The 20,490-nt window shown below is 37.7% G+C and overlaps 1 protein-coding gene across 1 annotated transcript in view; it reads left to right on the top strand.

Annotated features, from left to right (window-relative positions):
• MTMR9 (myotubularin related protein 9) overlaps positions 1–20,490 on the top strand; it is a 54,590-nt gene that overhangs the window by 27,766 nt on the left and 6,334 nt on the right. Inside the window, exons 5-9 of the mRNA XM_036092449.2 lie at positions 202–419; positions 1,284–1,445; positions 4,249–4,390; positions 6,182–6,402; positions 15,959–16,110. Of these exons, the coding sequence (XP_035948342.1) occupies positions 202–419; positions 1,284–1,445; positions 4,249–4,390; positions 6,182–6,402; positions 15,959–16,110 (895 nt within the window). The remainder of the gene's footprint in view (positions 1–201; positions 420–1,283; positions 1,446–4,248; positions 4,391–6,181; positions 6,403–15,958; positions 16,111–20,490) is intronic.

Raw genomic sequence — 20,490 nt, 5'->3', positions numbered from 1 at the left:
TGTTACAGTGCAGGGCTTATTTTTGTTTACAGTTATTAATTATTGCAAATATATAGAGCTGTTTCTTTGTTTCAGGATCAAATACATTTCAAAGTGTCACACAATTGTTTTTGAGATGCTCTTAATCTAGGTAATTCATTTCTGTTTTCAGAAACTTTCAAAGCAGCTATTCTTCAATTTTAAACTGCATTGTGCTTCTAGGTAATCATGCGAAGTGGTCAGCCACTCACTGGCACAAATGGGAGAAGGTGCAAAGAAGATGAAAAGCTGATAAATGCTACCCTCAGGGCAGGAAAACGAGGCTACATCATTGACACCCGATCTTTAAATGTAGCTCAGCAAGCTAGAGCCAAAGGCGGCGGCTTTGAACAAGAAGCTCATTATCCCCAGTGGAGGCGGATTCATAAGTCCATTGAGAGGTAAAAGACTCTGGAGACAGTAATGGACTCTTATTAGAAGCAAATTAGAGTGAGTGAGCCCTTAGCTGTTCAAAGATCACAAGTTCTCAAACGAACCTACCCATTAACTTAAAGTCAGAAATTGGCTGGATATCCTGTCATGTTTTATAAGATGAGGGGGAAACTTAATCTTGGACTTGCCCAAAAGCATGCTTTCTCTAAGTGAACTCTGCAATTTCATCACTGCAAGGTCTGTTTCTCTGTTAGTAGATCACTGGTCACCACACTTAGTGAACAGATATGCTACAGATAAGTATATTCTTCTAAGTCAGAATTCTGACTAGAGACTTCCTTTCCCCCACACCCACCTATTCTCACATCGTATTTCCTCCACCAATATCTTTTGTTTATGTTTGCAGTTAGAGGTTTATAAGGCCTTCTGGAATGGGTGGGTGGGGGTTGGAGCTAATAAAACAGTGGGGTCTGAGCTGGCCTTGGCCATCCCTGCTGAAGGTACCAGGTGTCTAGTGTTGGATCTGTGGGAACAGGATGGCAGATGTCAGTGGTGTGGCCTCGTGACTTGTCACAAAATGGCAGTGTTCTGTCCTATTCCCTAGTCAGATAATTCAGCTGTGTGAACTGGTTTAATCTGTTCATCTGAGGAATGATTTACCATGACAGGCGTGTTAAGCTTCCTTGCAACCATGTTTAAATATTAGTTTTTCAGTGTTTAATTGTCAAGTTATTGTATAGCAAGGTAAATATTTTTATACTATTTTGAGCTACTTTGCCTCTTGGATATAGTGGAGGTTGGGGTTTTGGTTTGGTTTCTCCTTCATCATTGTATTTTCTATTTTCTTTTTTACTTTTTCTTGTTTTTTAAAGGTATCACATTCTTCAGGAGAGCTTAATCAAACTCGTGGAAGCTTGTAATGACCAAACACATAACATGGACCGATGGCTCGGTAGATTGGAGGCTTCGAACTGGCTGACGCACATCAAAGAGATTCTTACAACTGCTTGTCTAGCAGCTCAGTGTATCGACAGGTAAAGTGTATTTCAGTGTTCCAGAATGGGACACGTACTGCTAACTAGACTTTGCTCTTATCCAGACTACGTTTATATATTGTGTTAAAGTTTGCGCCTGGTCTATGCCTTATGTTCAGATCATTGTATAAATTACTACATAAGATAGTCATTGCCATTCAGTTATCGATGAAGTATGTGCATAGAGTCTGGTATTTAATTGATGATTAATGAACCACATACATACACACATCTTCAATGATACAACTTTTTTTTTAAGTACTAAAGGAACTATTTTTTTTTCTATAAAATCCTTCAATTGTGAATCTACCAATTTTCCTTTTCTTAAACCATGAAAAAGAATGAAAAGAAGTTTTCTTATTTGCTCTCAGAGGGCCCAACCTGCCTTCTTACTTTTGAAATATCAGTGAAAAGGAACATGTAATTCTGTTACACAGTAAAATGATTCTTTCTCATTTCTCAGATATCTTATTAACTACTTGATATGTGTAGTTATATCAGGATCTCAAGTTGAGCAAACCTGAGGGCAGTGATGTGAAGTATATGAAGTGATTTTAGTTTATTCACTCAGTTGAAGGTTGCTAATCCTTGAGACTTGAGGCAGAAGACTTGAACACAGAGGCAGAAGGATTGGTATAAGTTGTTGCAGAAGCTTAGAATGCCCTTTTTAAGAAGGGGATTCCTCTGAAACAATAGGTAGGTATAAGAATCGCCACCACATAGTTGGATGGCACTTTTCCTTGAGACTGTAATTTGTTTTATTGATGCTTCCAAACTAAGGAAATACACATGTAATGTTTTTACGGTTAGTGAGAAATTGATCATAGAACAGGTTGCTTAAGATTATGTGGTGAGTTAATGACAAAACCAGTAATGGGTAGAGATTTTGGCGTTGGGATTCGCAGGCTGTCACTGTTCTTTGTCTTAGGCTTTACGGGATATGGGAGTTAAAGAAGTTCTGAGGCAGAGAAATCAATATTACGGAATGATGAGACATTAATTTGAAGGGTTTCGTTTCTTTTTAACCTAAGTTAAAAAGATTTCCCCTTGCATGGTGAATACAGAAGCTTCTGGTTTCTTATGAACTGTAAATGACAATGAACACTTATCACCATGTTGTCTGAGTTTGCAGCCATAATAATGGGATGCTGCAGGTCAAGGCAAACCGAGGTGCAGAACAGTATTTAACTCCACCTTTGTTTAGACTCAGCTGGCCACCGGAAACAAACAGGGACTTCCACATTCTCGTAAGAGTTGAAGGTTTTGGTTTATTTTGCCATGTTTGGGTTCCCTTTTCTGATATATACTGGCTTATTACTTATACCTCCATAAAAATCTGCCTTTGTAATTAATTGCTCAAAATGTAAGAATAGACCTTGAATGAATTGAGTTAAATTGAAAATATACCACAGATAACTAAGATATAGCGATTCAATGTATACATCAGAAGCCTTAAAGTACTTGCTCATACTCTGCTACCTAGTCACAAGATTTCATCCTAAGAATGAGGTTGTTAACCTAACCTTAGGTGAATGACAGGGAGTCTTATTTTCAAATTAAGAACTCTCAAATAATTCCACAGAAGACAAAAAGCTAAGTACAGTGTAACAAAAATTAGCAATGACCTAAATAACTCTTAAGACATTTAAGTAAATTTTAGTTGATCACCTAAGAATATTATATAACCATTAATACAATACTTCTAAAGGTGATATGGAAACATGGGAAAATGTTTATAATAAAAGTGGAAATAATAAGCAGTTACCTTTTGTTATAGCTACATAAAGGATATAAGTACAAGAATTAATAGCAGTAACCAAACTTGAAATTCTTATGGGAAAGTGGTGAGGTTATTTTCCTTTTTCTTAATATTTTCTTCACTGTCATTTCAATATGAGAGTTGGAAGAAAGGTATGGGAGATGTACTTAATTTAGTTTTTGGTGTTTTCTTCTACTGTCTTTAGAATAATGGGGTCCCAGACTCCTTCTAAGTATTATGGTATAGTAGTATCATTGCCACTGACTTTCTAGATTGACAGTTTTATGCTTGTTTTTTTTGTTATTTGTTTTTTTTTTTTTTTTTAAATGTTTCTTCTTGGGGCGTCTGGGTGGCTCAGTTGATAGGCATCTGCCTTCAGCTCAGGTCGTGTTCCCAGCGTCCTGGGATCAAGCCCTGCATCGGGCTCTCCACTCTGCGGGAGGCCTGCTTCTCCCTCTCCCACTCCCCCTGCTTGTGTTCTCTCTCTCGCTGTGTCTCTCTCTGTCAAATAGGTAAATAAAATCTTAAAAAAATAAATGTTTCTTCTTGTTTTCATGTTTCGGAAAGTGTGGTTCGGGTCTTGTTTCCTAGATCCATTACATTACAGTTTATGAAGGCGTCCTTATAGTCAGTTGATGGTGAAAAGGTAGAATCAAGGTCAGAGAGATACAGAAAAATAACTTCAAGTGTATGTTTCTAGGTTTGATGAGAAGGGCTTTAATCAACTATTAAGGCAGAAAACCTAAGCACCTATTGTGGTGATAAGGACTGCTTTTGGGTTTTGTTAAAGGAGAAAAAATTCAACTAAAATGTTTTGTGAAGGTTGTTATAACTTAAAGAGGTTCTTGCCATGTGAAATTTGGAACCCATAGTTTTTCTTTCCTAAGAGAAGCTCTCTTCATGTGCCTTATTTCAACTCTCAACCCTACTGGACAGAGCAGAATGCAAGAGTTGGAAATACTGTACTCAGTAAATGTTTGTTATTAACAGAGTTGATTGACCGTGTTGGGAGTATCCCATTTGTACTCTGGATTTTTCTATCAGGGAAGGGGCATCCATATTGATCCATGGAACAGAAGGAACTGATTCCACACTTCAGGTTACCTCCCTGGCCCAGATCATCTTGGAACCAAGAAGCAGGACCATCCGTGGTTTTGAGGCCCTGATAGAAAGAGAGTGGCTACAGGTGAGAAAAGCTGCTTGGTGTGCACAGGAAATGCTAATAATTGATGTGATCCCAGTTTGCAGGAGTGGAGAGAATGTATGAAATTTTGATTGATTAAAATGCTTAAATTGTATGTTTACTTTTCTGGGAGCAGTTAATCTCTCTTCCTCTCAGTACACGTTTATAATCTTTACTGCCTCTCAATTTTTGTGCCTCTCTTTCCTTATTTTGCTCATTTGGCATTTCATTCCCTCAACAAACTCTCACTAATTGTACTTTGTTACCTACAGAGGAAATAACAAAGAATGTAGAACAGTCTAGAGATAAAAAACATAAACAAGGCAGGAAGAGGGTGTGAGGACTTGTAATTATAAGGCACGTGCTCTAGCACTTTCTGCCTTTTGCTTGTCGGGCTCCACTCTGTCCTCTTGCCCCGCCAGGTGAAATCCTTCTCATGCTTTAAGATATAGCTACATGTCGCTACTCTCGTGAAGTCTTTGGGACCTTAACCTTCTTCACAGCTAAAAATCGATCCATTGTCTTCATGCCTTGTTCCCTAAACTAGACCCAAATAAAATGACTCCTTTGAGGTCAGGGAACCATGCCCAATTTCTCTTTTATCCCTAGGACATAATGCAGTGTTATTACCTATGCTGAATGACAACTGAAATAAAGGCCTCATAAAATAGATTGAAATCCTCCCAAGTCAGAGGTTAACTTATAAATGTATATACACTGTGTAACTTAGTAAATAATTGTGATTAAGAAAAACGTTTAGATATATTTTGAAAGTAGAATTATCTCTGGAGAAAAATCATTTCTGGCCCTTCTAGTTAAAATTCAGATTTATTATGTGTTAATGCTGTTATGTATGCCATGTCTATCTACCCTGCCTGATGACTAACGTGTAGCTCTGTTCAAGTCAGACCATCCCAAATATTTGGTAAAAATCTCTTCAGCAACATTCCTCATGATGCATAGCAAACAAATAAATGACTGTGATTTTACTTACTTAAATATCACCATATTAATGGGTATCAAAATACAGTTAGCCACTGGAAAATGTTCATAGCATTTTCTTTGTCAGATGAGGTAATATAAGGACCTAAAGGTAAAGCAAGTGTGTGAAATACCTAAAGGGTGTGATTTGGGATAAGGTCAGTAATCAGTTTCTGGGTGGGCCAGAGATCCGAATGATTCTTAAATTTCCTTTAGTCAGTAGAGGTCAGACTCTTCCAGTTCTTTTCAAGAGAAGAGGGGAACTAGGGACAATTTTATCTCCAATATAAAAGTATTCATAAAGATTTCTTCATGATAATAACTCTTTTCCATATGTAATTAAAAATTTAATATCAGGAGTGACCTTATAAAATCTGTGTGTGAGAGCTCCATATTTATTTCCATTTAGTGGTGAGGCTTATGTAGTTTACAATAATCTGTAACGCTTTGGAGAGATAAAAGGTGATAGCTGTCTTTTGTTTGGTACCTAAAGACCTTATATTCTTTGACTTTGCTACAAATTATAGAGACCTAGAAAATTTTACTTTAAGTTCACCAAGGATAATTGCAGTTCTTATGGTTATGCCTTAACTGCACAGCCTTGTTAAATATTTGGAAGTTGTGTTTTTTTCCTCAGCTGCTGAAAATTGTTTTAAACCAAGAAATCATTAATCTAAATAGCAGCCATCCAAATTATATGATGTTCCATTTAATAAGAGTTTTGTTGCAACTGTGTGAAATAATGTTAATGGAATGTGCTATAAATGTGCTCTCACTAGGCTGTGACTGTCACATTTCCATCTTCTGTCTTAGGCTGGCCACCCATTCCAACAGCGCTGTGCACAGTCAGCCTATTGTAATAGTAAGCAGAAGTGGGAGTCACCCGTATTTCTTCTCTTCTTGGACTGTGTGTGGCAGATACTTCGTCAGTTTCCTTGTTCTTTTGAATTTAATGAGAATTTCCTCATCATGCTCTTTGAGCATGCATATGCCTCACAGTTTGGAACATTCCTGGGCAACAATGAAAGTGAAAGGTGGGTATACTGCTTACATGGGATGGGGGCCATTTTGTTTGTAGCTGTTTTGGTCACTTCCTAAAAGAGACCAGGATTTGGTTCTACATTAATGTTATTTATAAGATGGTAGAGGTTACAGTTAGTATAAATTAAATTACATGAAGTGTGTTCTTCTTATGAGCCTATCACATGCTAGGTGAGAGCATGTCCTAGACTTTGTTCTATTAGATTAAAATTAGTCCATACACTGATTTAAAAGCTTTGAGTAAATTGGGCAACCATTTTAAGTGTTAATTTCCTTATATAAGATCATAGTAATCTTACATCTGGAAGAAGCCTTAACATATAATCCAGCTCTGCCCTCCATCCAATTTTATAGATTGGGAGGGGAATACCCAAAAAGTTAAATGACTTGACCAGGGACAGGCAGCTGGTTGGTCACCAGTAGTAGGGCTGTAATACAGGTCTTCCTACTCCTGCTCCAGGCTTTGTTTGTTACCCCTGGAAACTGTCCTCAGGCCTCCTTTCACAGTCCAGACGCCATCAAGTTTATAGGTTTATTTAGAAGATACCTATCATAATGATCTTTAAAAGTGCTTAACTGGTAATCTCAATTGGGTACAGTCAAAAGGCTTCCTCTTTTTTCCTTTGTCATCCTAGCTAAAGGACAGTTTTGTTGGTCTTTTCAGAGAACCAACTTTTGGTTTCACTGATGCTCTCTGTTGTCTATTTTCTATTTCATCTATCTACTCTCTCCTCTTATTTTTTCCTTCTTTCTGCTAGCACTGGTTTAGTTTGCCCTTCTTTTTCCAGTTCCTTAAGGTATAAAGTTACTGATTTGAAAGTTATTGATGTGAGATCTTTGTTGTTTTTTTTTTTTTAAAGATTTTATTTATTTGAGAGAGAGAGACAGTGAGTAAGAGAGAGCACAAGTGGGGGTGGGGCAGCGGGGTTGAGGGCCAGAGGGAGAGGGAGAAGCAGACCCACAGCTGATCAGGGAGCCCGATATAGGGCTTGATCCCAGGACCCTGGGATCATGACCTGACCCAAAGGCAAACGCTTAATCGACTGAGCCACTCAGGCTCCCCGATCTTTCTTTTTTAATATAGGTTTTTACTGCTATAAATTTCCATCTGAGCACTGTTTTCACTGAATCCCCATACGTTGTATTAGCATGTTGTGTTTTCGTTTTCATTCATCTGTGTTTTTTCTTCTGTTATTGATTTCTAACTGCATGCTGTTGTAGTTGGAGAAGATATTTGTATGACTTCAGTCTTTTAAAATGTATTGAGATTTGTTTTGTGGCCTAACCTGTGATCTATCCTGAAGAATGTTTCATGTACACTTGAGAAGAATGTGTACTCTGTTGTCGTTGAGCAGAGTATTCTAGATTTGTCTTACATTTGTTCAAGTCATGTATTTCTTTATTGGTCTTCTGTCTAGTTCGATACATTATCAAAAGTGGGATATTGCAGTCCTCAACTATATTGTAGAATTGTCTGTTTCTCTATTTTGTTATGTTGATTTTTGCTTCCTGTATTTTGTGGCTCTGCTGCAAGGTACATATATGTTTATAATTATTATATCTTCTTGATGGATTGACTCTTTATTCCAGTTTAAAATATCCTTCTTTGTCTCTTGTAAGAGTTTTTGTCCTAAAGTTTATTTCATCTGATGTAATATATCCATTCCAGCTCTCTCTTGGTGTGGAATGGATATTTGTGTGGAAAATCTTTTTTCATCCTTTTATTTTCAATCTGTTTGCATCTTTGAATCAAAAGTGAATCTTTTGTAGACAGTATATAGTTGGATCATGTTTTAGTCCATTGCCAATCTCTGCATTTTGATTGGAGAGTTTACTTCATTTATGTTTAAAGTGATTACTGAAAAGGAATGGCCTATTTCTGCCAGTTTGCCAGATTTATGTTTGTCTTATACCTCTTTTGTTCTTCATCTCCTCCATTACTTGCCTTCCTATATGTTTGATACTTTAATAGTGTACTATCATGATTCCCTTCTTATTTTATGTATATATTTTTTTTTTTTACTGGTTACCAGATGGATTTCAACTAATATCCCAAATTTATAACAATCTACTTTGAATACAAACTCAGCTTCAGTGGCATACAAAACTTTGCTCTTCCGTAGCTCCACTCCCCTATATGTTATTATCACAAATTACATTCTTCTATATAATTATATTCTTATTTGCCCATTGACATGGATTTATTATTATTTTTATATGTTTGTCTTTTAAATTATGTAGGAAATAAAAAGAGGAATTACAAGTCAAAAATACAGTAATAACTTACTTTTATACCTTTAGTTATTTTTTCTGAGTTATTCCTTCATACGGCTTTGAGTTACTGTCTAGTGTCCTTTCATTTTAACTTGAAGGATTCCTTTTTGCATTTCTCTTGTAAAGCAAGTCTTCTAGCAATGAACTCCCTCAATTTTTATTTATCTGGGAATGTCTTAATTTCTCCTTCATTTTTAAAGAATAGTGTTCCCGGATGTAGAGTTCTTGGTAGGTAGTTTTTGGTTTTGGTTTTGTTTTTTTTTTTCCTTTTAGCACTTGAGAAATGTCATTGCTGTCCCTTCTGGCCTCCATAGTTTCTGATAAGAAATCTGTTGTAGAAGGATGATGTAGGATCCCTCTACATGAGGAGTTGCATCTCTCTTGCTGCTTTCAAGATTCTCTGTCTGGCTTTTGTAAATTTGATTATAATGTGTCTCAGTATGGGTCTCTTTGCCTTTATCCTTCTTGGAGCCTGTTGAACTTCTAAATGTGTAGATTCATGTCTTTTATCAAGTTTGGGGAGTTTTCAGCCCTTAATAATTTTGTGTGTGTGGTTCTTTTTGTGTTCAGTTTTTTCTATTTGTATTGAGGTATAATTGACCAATTGGCCATTAATTCTTTATATATTCTTTTGTTCCCATGCTTTCTCTCTTCTCTTCCTTGGATTCCCATTATGCATATGTTGGTACCCACAAGCTGCTTAGGCTCTGTTCATTTTTCTTTATTCTTTTTTTGTTCTTCTCAGAATGGGGAATTTAAGTTGACCTGTCTTCAGATTTGCTTATTCTTGTGCCTGCTCAGATCTGTTATTAAAACCATCTAGTGAGTTGTTTTGTTTTGTTTTTTTCAGATATTGTACTTCTCAGTTCCAGAATTTCTGTTTGGTACTATTTTATAATTTTGTCTGTTTATTGATATAGTCTAGGTTTTGAGACTTGTTCTCCTTGTTTCCTTTAGTTCTTTGTCCTTAGTTTTTGTTTTTGTTTTGTTTTGTTTTGTTGGGGTTGTTTTTTTTAGCTCTGAGCATATTTAAGACTGTTGATTTAAAGTCTTCATCTAGTAAAAGCAAAGTCAGTGCTTTCTTAGGGACAGTTTCTGTTAATTTTTTTTCTATGACTGGGCCATACTTTCTAGGGGTCTTTTTTGCATCATTTGTAATTTTAAATCTGGACATTTAAAATGTTATAACGTAGCTCTCTGGAAATTAGATTCTTCCCACTCCTTGGAGTTTGTATTTATTGCTTGCCATAAGCTGTAACTATTTATTTAGACTTTTCTAAACTTTTGTAAAGTGTATTTTTTTCTCACGTGTAGTTTCTGAAGTATCTGTTCTTTTTTTTTTTTTAAAGATTTTATTTATTTATTTGACAGAGAGAGAGATAGCAAGAGCAGGAACACAAGCAGGGGGAGTGGGAGAGGGAGAAGCAGGCTTCCCGCTGAGCAGGGAGCCCGACGCGGGGCTCAATCCCAGGACCCTGGGATCATGACCTGAGCCGAAGGCAGACGCTTAACGACTGAGCCACCCAGGCGCCCTGAAGTATCTGTTCTTTAGTTTATGTTCAGCTAGTGTTTGACAGTGATTTCCTTGAATACTTGGAGCCAAAAGAGAGAGAGGAAAAGAGGGAGGGAAAAGTGAAAGGAAAAACCACTCAAGACAAAGGAAAAAAATCCTTTTGCAGTCTTTACAGATGGGCTTTATGCTGGAATATTCCTTCAATGCTTAGTTAGGCCTCAGCCTTCACTTTTCGCCCTCACTGGCCCTCACTGAGCCTAGAGATCAGCCAAAACCAAAATCTTGGGATCTTCTTGGGCCTTTTCAGAGCATGTTTCCTGCCTTAGGCATGCATATGGCTTTCTTAATTCCTCAGTATACATGGGCAACTGTGAATACACTGCTTTTCCAAAGAATCTTTTTCCTTGGGCTTTTGGTGCTCTGTTGTACCCCTCAACCATAATCTTTTCCCCCAGATGGCTACAGGTTGTCCATTCACCTTATGTTTTCTAGGAATGCCCACCACTTTTCTGCCCATGGTGATTTCCAAGTTAGATATAACAAAGACAGGTGCTTCAGGTAGCCCTTGGACAAGTTAGAACAGAGAGACACAATTCTTTGTGAATAAGGACTGCTTTATTCCCTCTGAAGCCAGGGACCAGGGTCCCATACTAAGAGCGTGGGCTGCCATCTTCAAGACCTCCATGAGCTAGGGTAAGGGTAGGGCAAGAGCAAATAAAAATATCATTAAGCTTTTTTATTGTTTTTCAAGTTTCCTTTTCCTTGATTCTTCATTTGCTTGTGTGCTGTAAACTTCTATTTCCCAGAAATCTGACAAAGTAGGTTCTAACAGTTTCTACTTGTGTTTACAATGTTTCTCTGGAGGGATGGGCATTTGGAGCTGCCTACTCTTCCATTTTTGGTGACATCAGTCTTCTTCATTTTTGAAGCATAGTTTTGCTGATATAGACATCTTGATCGATAGTCTTTTTTTTTTTTAAGTTTATTTATCTTAGAGAGAGAGAGTGTGGAGGGGAAGGGCAGAGGCATAGGGAAAGAGAGAATCTTAAGCCGACTTGCACTGAGCACAGAGCCCAACGCAGGGCTCGATCTCATGACCTGGAGATCATGACCTGAGCTGAACCAAGAGTTGGACACAGCCAACTGTGTCACCCAGGTGCCCTGAATATGTCATACCACTGCTTTCTGGCCTCATGGTTTCTGATAAGTGAGCCATTACTTTCATTGAGGGTCCCCTGTATGTAATGGGTCATTTTTCTCTTACTGGTTTTGCAATTCTCTTTTTCTTTGGCTTTTGACACTGATGCGTCTTAGTGTGGACACTTGGAATTTATCCTACTTGGAGTTCCTTGATCTTCTAGGGTGTGTAGAATCACATTTGAGAAGTTTTCAGACATTATTTTTCAAACATTCGTTCTGCCCTTTTTTCTTCTCCTTCTGGAACTCCCATTGTGCATGTTGGTATTCCATAGGTTTAGAGATATTCCATAGGTTTGGAGGTATTCCATAGGTTTGGAGATTCTTTTCAATTTTCTTCAATTTTTCTTTCTTTTCTTCAGAAATTAATAATCTCAATTGACCTATCTTCAAATTCACTGATTCTTCTGCCAGCTTAAATCTACTGTTGAGCTCCTATGGTCATTTTTTCATTTCAGTTATACTTTCAAATTAGGATTTCTCTTTGGTTCTTTTTAAAGTTTTTACTTCTTTACTGACATTGTCCATTGGTATAGCATTGTTATCATACTTTCCTTTAATTTTTCAGGCATTTTTCTTTAGCTCTTCAAACCCATTTATGATAGCTAATTTAAAGTCTTTGTCTAGTGGGGCGCCTGGGTGGCTTAGCTGGTTAAGCATCTGCCTTCAGCTCAGGTCATGATCCCAGGGTCCTGGGATCAACCCCCTAGTGGTGCTCCCTGCTCAGTGGGGAGTCTGCTTCTCCCTCTCCTTCTGCCCCTCCCCCTACTCGTGCTCACTCTCTCTCTTGCTTGCTCCCAACTAAATAAATAAAAATCCTAAATAAAATAAAGTCTTTGTCTAGTGAGTTCAATATGTCCTCCCTCTCCAAGGGACAATTTCTTTTGACTGCTTTTTTTCCCCCTGAGTATGGACCACACATTCCTGTTTCTTTGTGTGTGTTGTAATTTGCTTTTTTTGAAAACTGATGTTTTAGATAATATGGCAAATCTGGAAATTAGATCCTCTACCTTCTGAATGAATAACTTTTTCCTCCTTTGCTGAGGGACCTTATGTGTGTATTAGGCATGACTTCAACACTCAGGTAGTTCACAGCTCTGTTTTAGCCTTCAGCTTATACAGGGCCTCAGGTTCAGCCAGAGGAGAAAGAATAGGGGCTATCTCAAGCATTTCCTAGGCATGTGCATACCGTTTTGAATTCGCAGGAATATGTCAGAGCTTTACAAAGCCCCATCTCACCCCCTGCTGCCCAGGGACATCTCATTCCCCAGATCTTTTATTTTTCCTAGGGTCTTATTTGCCTCAACTGGCATGACAGCCTCAGGCAACTGTGCTGTTAAATAGTTTCCTCTCATTGTTTTTGACAAATACCCTGGGGAATAGGGCTTTTCCCTCTGAGAACCTCAAACTGTGAGTCCTGTCAAATAACTACAAGACTCTACCAAGGAGCCTTTACCCGGGAGCTGCCAGACACATCAAATCGTGACAGTGCTCTGGGGGTGGTATTTTTTGAGGAGCTCCAAAGCTGGTCTGCCCCTCCAGTGGCGACAGGGCTGCTGGTTTGCAGTGATAGTGCAGAGCTGGGGAAAGGGTGTTGGCATTGGCCAAGTTAAAATGCTCCGAATCCTGTTCTTTCAGAGGTTCATTAGTTTTTCTTGAATGAGTGTTCCTCAGATTGTCACAAACCTTTTGTTAATTTCCAGAGTCGTGAAAGTATTTATTTTGACTGTTTTTGCCCCTGTTTTCATTACTTTTTGGAGAAGATATACAGAGGTCCTTACCCTACCATTCCAGAAGTCCCACACCTACATGCAACATTTTAAACTATGCTCTGAGAAACTTTAGGTACCTTCCTTTTTACTGTCATCAGCTCCTTCCTCATTCTCTCCAGTGTACTTTCATGGAAAATATTCAAGACTTGAAATTAGAAGATTTGAGTTTGAATCTCTACTATTGCCACTTACTAGCCATATGACTTCTCTGAATCTATTTCTGCTCATGTTAAAGGCAAAAATTAATCTCTGCCACACTGGGTTACAGTGAGGATCAAATGACACACATGTGAAAACTAGCCTAATACCTGTCACATAATAGGCATTTTAAAAATGTCAGTTCATTCATTCATTCTTCCTTGAATCTTCTATCACCTGCTTAGCCACAAGCCTGGAACTTAACCACTGATGGCATTTTGACACAGAACCACAGTATTACTCTGGCTGGCACATTGATTCTACTGAATGTGACAGCAAGTATTTCATGTTCTATGTCATCTGATGCTTTAAAAAAGGAAAGATAATTGGTAGCCTTTAGCAGTTGGGAGTCAGCATGTGAAATGAAGCATATTTACAGTTTCTTTGATAGATACTAATACGAAGCAGTGTTAAAAGGTATTACACCAATGGTTAGATATGCTTTTAAAATGCTGAACAAAACAAAGTTGTATATGTCAACAAGGCTTTGCTGTTATATTTTGGTTTTGGGTTTTTTTTTTGTTTGTTTTTTAGGAGAGTAAAGATTATATACAGTGATATGAGCACTGGGGGTTATATGCAACTGATGAATTACTGAACACTACATCTGAAACTAATGATATACCACATGTTGGCTAATTGAATCTAAATTTAAAAAAAGATTACATACAAATAATCATCACAAAGGCAACGTTTCATGGCACTTAAATATGTTAGAAATCTAGTTCTTGTCCTGCCATTTCTTTTCTTTTTTTTTTTTTAGAGAAAATTGGGGGTCATGCATGCGCACACATGCGTACACACACACACACGGGAGCTGGGGGGAGAGGCAGAGGGAGAGGAGGAGAGAGAAACTTAAGCAGGCTCTGCACTTAGCATAGAGCCTGATGTGGATTTTGATCTCATGACCGTGAGATCATGACCTGAGCTGAAATCAAAAGTTGGATGCTTAACCGACTGAGCCACCCAGGCACTCCGAATCCTGCCATTTCTTAAGGCATGTTCGACTTAACCCCTAGACTATACTCTTATGGGGGAGGGGGAGAATTGGTGATTTACCTTGGTTAAATTTGGGTAATGTGGTATAATGTAGTCCCCTCCCAAAAAGTCACAAAGTAATTGTTAAAGACTTTAAGACACTCTTCAGTAAAGCAACGTATATAACTTTAATTCAGCATTTAAATAATACGTTTGACTATGGACTTCTTACTAATATCCCCCAGCCCCCAGAACTAGCCTTTAATAAAGGGATCACAAATGCATTTTATCTCCCATTCTGATTGCCATTTGGTAGATCCTGTGAGTAGGGCTGATTGAGAAGGATTCTGAAGCTGTATGGGTTGGGCTCCGGTGGAAAAAAGTTCAGTGACTGGCTAGCCATAGGTGTGGGGAGCAGGGCCAAAGCACTTACTGCAGGAGCAGTGGGTACAGTGGTTTCCTGTCCTCGCCATGCCTGGTTCCTGGGGACATAGTATAGGACTTGCTATCCTAGCAATTAAATTGCAATATACATGGGAGTTCTGTGATTATGTGGATTCTTTTTATTGCTAACATAAGAAGGGTGCACATAATTAACTAATAAGTAGTTTCAGAGACAAAACCAATTTTATAGCAAAACTTCAACTTGAGTAGAAGCCTATGAAAATTGAATATGTTATCTTTTTGGTTAATGTAAGGCTTACCACAAATTATCTTTCAGTTCTTGTTTAAATTTATTTTTTCCAAAATGTATCAGTTCATGTTCTATCCCTGTGAGTTTATTCTATGATAAAAGAGTGTTACAGAATTTCAGGGTTATTGTGAAGGCCGTTCATTGTATATAAATGTAGATTGAATCTGTATTTACATCAAGATACATATTCATTTTTAATCTTTGACAGTCCATCTGCATTTTATGTACATGTAATTTATTTGTCCTAAAAGCTAAGTCTCTAAAAAATTTTAGGCTTTGAGATTTGACTCAACCTCTATTTTTAATATGTCTGTAATCTGTTCTTTGCATTCTAGACTTTTCTAAAACAAAAAAGAAAGTTATTTTTATATTTAGCTATTTTAAATTAAAATACAGTGCCAGGGCACCTGGGTGGCTCAGTCAGTTAAGTAATGTCTGCCTTCGGCTCAGGTCATGATCCCAGGGTCCTGGGATCGAGACCCATGTCAAGCTCCCTGCTCAGCATGGAGTCTGCTTCTCCCTCTTCCTCTGCCACACCCCATGCTTGTGTTCACACGCTCTCTCTCTCTATCAAATAAATAAATAAAATCTTTAAAAAATAAGATAAAATACAGTGCCAGATACAATAAAGGATTTTGCATATAGTAATGGTCTGTTCTCTGGGTTAATGTTTAACACCAGATTCTGGTTTTATCCTTCTGGTTGGCCTTGAAAGCCTGTGAAATAGTTTTGCTGTTATTGAGTTATAATGCTGGTTGAATTTTCTGACAAATATTTTTATTTTACACTATTTTAGTCGTCTGTTAAAAGTTTTGTGTTCTGCCTTCTAACACAGAGAGAGAAGAAACTGTCCTCTTGGGAGGAGCATTTAATAGTGGTTGTTATCATTTAATTGCTTTAATGCAGTTTTCTTCCTTAATCAGATGTAAGTTGAAGCTGCAGCAGAAAACGATGTCTCTGTGGTCCTGGGTCAATCGGCCCAGTGAACTGAGGAAGTTCACCAATCCTCTCTTTGAAGCCAACAATCTTGTCATCTGGCCTTCAGTTGCTCCACAGAGTCTTCAGCTATGGGAAGGTAAGCTCTGCGTCCTTTGCAGACTTTTTATCAGTAGTCAAGGACCCTCTCTGAACTGCCTCTGAGTACTTGCTGTTGTTGGTATTTGAAGCTGGTGAGTGGACCTGACCCTCAGACCTGTGTGTGACTGCTGTTTTTTTCGCAGTGTGGGCATGGTTCTCTCCTTCACATCCGTTATCTAGTCACACTTCTTTTGTTCAGTCCCCATTTCAGAAGTGAACAGTGATTATTCAGTGGATACTGCTGTTTATATTGGGTATTTTCCCTAGGTGGGAAGATACATTACTATTTTTAATCGTGATTACAAATTTACCAACTTAACCATGTTTAGGTATACAGTTCATTCTTGTCAAGTATATTCCTATTGTCGCAAAACAGGTCTCCAGAACTTTTCTTCTTGCAAATCTGACTCTATACTTACTAAACAACTTCCCATTGCCCCTGGTAACTACCATTCTGCTTTCTGTGTCTATGAGTTCGACAACTCTAGATACCTCGTATGAGTGGGATCATACAGTATTTGTCTTTTTGTGAATGACTTCTTTCACTTAACATAATGTCCTCAAGATACATCCATATCGTAGCCTGTGTCACAATGTCTAAGGTTGAATAGTTTTCCATCGTATGTGTTTACCACATTTTGTTTACCCATTCATACACTGATGCACAGTGTATGAATGGGTGCACACAGGTGCACAGTTATCTCTTCAAGACACTGCTTTTGATTCTTTTGGGTATGTACCCAGGAGTGGAATTGCTGGATCATATGATAATTCTGTTTAATTTTTGAGGAACTACCATACCATTTTCCATAACAGTTGCACCATTTTACAGTTCCACCAACAGTGCACAAGGGTTCCAATTTCTCCACATCCTTGCCGACACTTGTTATTTTCGGATTTTTCCCCCCTTTGGTAGTGGCCATTCTAATGGGTATGAGGGAAAGTACATTACTTTTTGTGTAAGAAAGTTGGTAGGTAGTTGGGATAGGAATAAATTGTAAGCTCCAAGGAAATGGTTTCTGTTTCCTTTATTAAGCAGCCATTGGGAAAGGTTCCTCTGTTAAATGCTACTGAAGGGTTAATGAACTAGTCATTCTAGTAAGGTTCTATAAACAAACATAATGCTATCAGTGCAGTGATGCACTTACCTCATTGTTCATGTGGAACAATAATCCATACTTAATTTTCCAATTCATTCTAAAGAAGGTATTTAACCTACATAAATTTTTCAGACTCCTGAAATTTATCTCCATAAATACCAAAGCTTGTCTTTAAAAATCTAACCAAAATCTGTCTAAACTATATTAGCCATCCCTTAAACAAAGACTACAAAATGCCATTTCTTTTTAATCATTTTGAAGGTATTAAGTACATCTTTATTCATTTTTGTATTTTTTTTAAATATTTATTTATTTATTTGAGAGAGAGCATGGCCGGGTGGCAAAGGGAGAGGGAGAGAGAGAATCTCAAGCACACTCTTGCACTGAGCCCAATGAGGCACTTGATCTCATGACCCCAAGATCATGATCTGAGCCTAAACCAAGAGTCGGACGCTTAACTGACTGAGCCACCCAGGCGCCCCTCATCTGTATTAAATGGCACAAAACCTACACACAAGGAATGCTACCTGTTTGGTAATTGAACTGAATTACCATAAATGTCAGTTATTATACCACATTTTAATATGTTATGCCCACAAGGGCAGTTCATGTGTGGGAAACTGTTTGCCCTTTATCTGTAAAAGGGCCTCAGATTGCTTTGCTCTCTCAGTTTGAGACTAAGTCTGTTTCTGTCACTTCTCTGGATGTCAGCTCTCACGTCTCATTCCTCTTGGCATATCTGTCATTAGCTGCTTCCTTCCTCCTCAGTTTATGCTTCTAATCTTATCTGTTTAGGTGTCCGCAAGTTAGAATTGTGGGAAAGTGGCCTCAGATAGTCTCCAGGTTCTCGGAGTCTGAGCTTTAGTGCTTTGGGAATTTTTGGCTGCTCAGAACTTCTCTTTGCTTACTTTCTTCATTGTTGTAGACAGTCCCCGGTACAGGATAAGTGATCTCTTAAATGAGAGATTACAGCCAAACTTTTTGTTAAAGATTTCTGGGACAGTTTACCTAGAAGCCACTGTCATGTTTAGTAACTGAAGTAAGAGACTAGCTACTTGGGAGAAAAGCCAGATTTGGAGTTGAATGGCCTAATGGACGATTTAACTAGTTTTTTACCAAACTTCATTGAGAGCTTAGAGATGAAGTGATTGGAGGAAATCTTGTTGTTACATGAATGAATTCCTACCATTCCATTAAGAACAGAGTTTCCATATGTGTTTAGTGCCCCAGCTTAGAAATGGAAGAAATTCTGTGTGAGGTAAAATCTTCTCATAGTGGGTATATGGGTTGTATAATGAGCTTAAAATGTCTCTCTTCTGTTTATATTTACATCATAGTTAGCCATTAGTATTAAGTAATTCCTGAATTGAAGAACAGGATTTTAAATACAGGCTCATATAATGGAAAAATCAACAAAGTCCATTCTTTAAGCTATGTTTCTGTTTTCCCTTTCTGATAGAGAGTAGCTTTAGGGTTCTGGCAGTTTGGTTTATAGAAAGTGTTTTAAAGAATCATAAAACCTTTGTGAACTTACCAGCTACTGACAATACTGCTGCCTGGAAAGTTTTTGTACCTCCTTATTTGAATGTCTTTAAGCCATGATATTGGGATGATAGAGCTAATGTAGATCTATGCAGATGAGGAAATGTTTCCTTTTAGTCTATAAAAAAAGGATAGTTATTGGGAAAAGAAGGATGTGCCTGTAGAATTGGAAGACTACCTCTTAAGAGACAGGGAGAGAGCGCACTGAAGTTTAGGCTTTTTATTATTTTCCTTAATTGAAGTGTAGTTGACATAAATTAGTTTCAGGTGTACAGCATAGTGATTCAACATTTACATACATTACAAAGTGATCACCATGGTAAGTCTAGCTACAGCCTGTCACCATACAAAGTTGTTCACTGTTATTAACTATGTTCCCTAAGCTATACATTGCATCCCCATGTCTTATTTATAACTAGAAGTTTGTGCCTTTTAATCCCCTTTCCCTGTTTTGTCCATCACCCCATTTCCCTCCCCTGTAGCAACCATCAAATTGTTCTCTGTATCTGTGTTTCTGTTTTCTTTTGTTTGTTTGTTTTGTTTTGTTTTTGTTTTTTAGATTACACATTTAAGTGAAATTATATGGGATTTATAATTCTCCACCTGACTTATTTCACTTGGCATGGTACCCTCTGGGCCCATCTATATTGTTGCAAATAGGAAGATGTCATTCTTTTTTATGGCTGGGTAGTATTCCATTGTGGTGTATCTATACTACATCTTCTTTATCCATTCATCTGTTGATGGACACTTAGGTTGCTTCCATACCTTGGCTATCATAAATAATGCTGCAGTTAACATAGGGGGGCATATGTCTTTTTGAATTTGTGTGTTCATTTTCTTTGGATAAATACCCAGAAGTGGAAATGCTAGATCCTATAGTAGTCTATTTTTAATATTCTGAGGAACCTCCATACTGTTTTCCGTAGTGGCTACACAATTTTGCATTCCCACCTACAATGCATGAGGGTTCCCTTTTCTCTGCATCCTTGCCAATGGCTGTGATTTCTTGTCTTTTTGATATTAGTCATTCTGACAGGTGTGAGCTAATACCTCATGTGGTTTTGATTTGCATTTTACCCTGATAATTTGTGATGTTGAGCATCTTCTTCTGTGTCTCTTGGCCAGCTATATGTCTTCTTTGGAGAAATTTCTATTCAAGTCATGTACCTATTTTTTAATTGGATTGGTTTTTTTGATACTGAGTTAAGTGATTCTTTTATATTTTTTATATTAACTCTTTATCAGTTATATCATTTCAAAATATCTTCTCCCATTCAGTAGGTTGCCTTTTGTTGATGGTTTCCTTCATTGTGCAAAAGCTTTTTAGTCTGTTGTGGTCCCATTTGTTCATTTTTGCTTTTGTTAGCCTTTGCCTGACGAGACATATCCAAAAAATTACTGCTAAAACTGATGTCAAAGAGATACTGCCTATGCTTTCTTCTAGGTGTTTTATCGTTTCTCTTCTTACATTTAAATCTTTAATCCATTTTGAATTTACTTTTGTATATGATGTAAGAAAGTGGTCCAGTACATTGTTTTGCATGTACCTGTCCAGTTATCCCAGCATCATTTATTGAAGAGACTATCTTTTCCCCCACTATATATTCTTGCCTTCTTTGTTGAAGATTAATTGACTGTCTTAAGTGTGGGTTTATTTCTGGACTCTATTCTGTTTTGTTGGTCTGTGTGTCTGTTTTTGTGCTGTTAACATAGTGTTTTGGTCACTGTAGCTT

This window comes from Halichoerus grypus, chromosome 3 (genome assembly GCF_964656455.1).
Source record: "Halichoerus grypus chromosome 3, mHalGry1.hap1.1, whole genome shotgun sequence".
NCBI classification, from domain to species: domain Eukaryota; kingdom Metazoa; phylum Chordata; class Mammalia; order Carnivora; family Phocidae; genus Halichoerus; species Halichoerus grypus.
The sequence above is the reverse complement of the archived record's forward strand: the minus strand, read 5'-3'. Positions and strand labels throughout refer to the sequence as shown.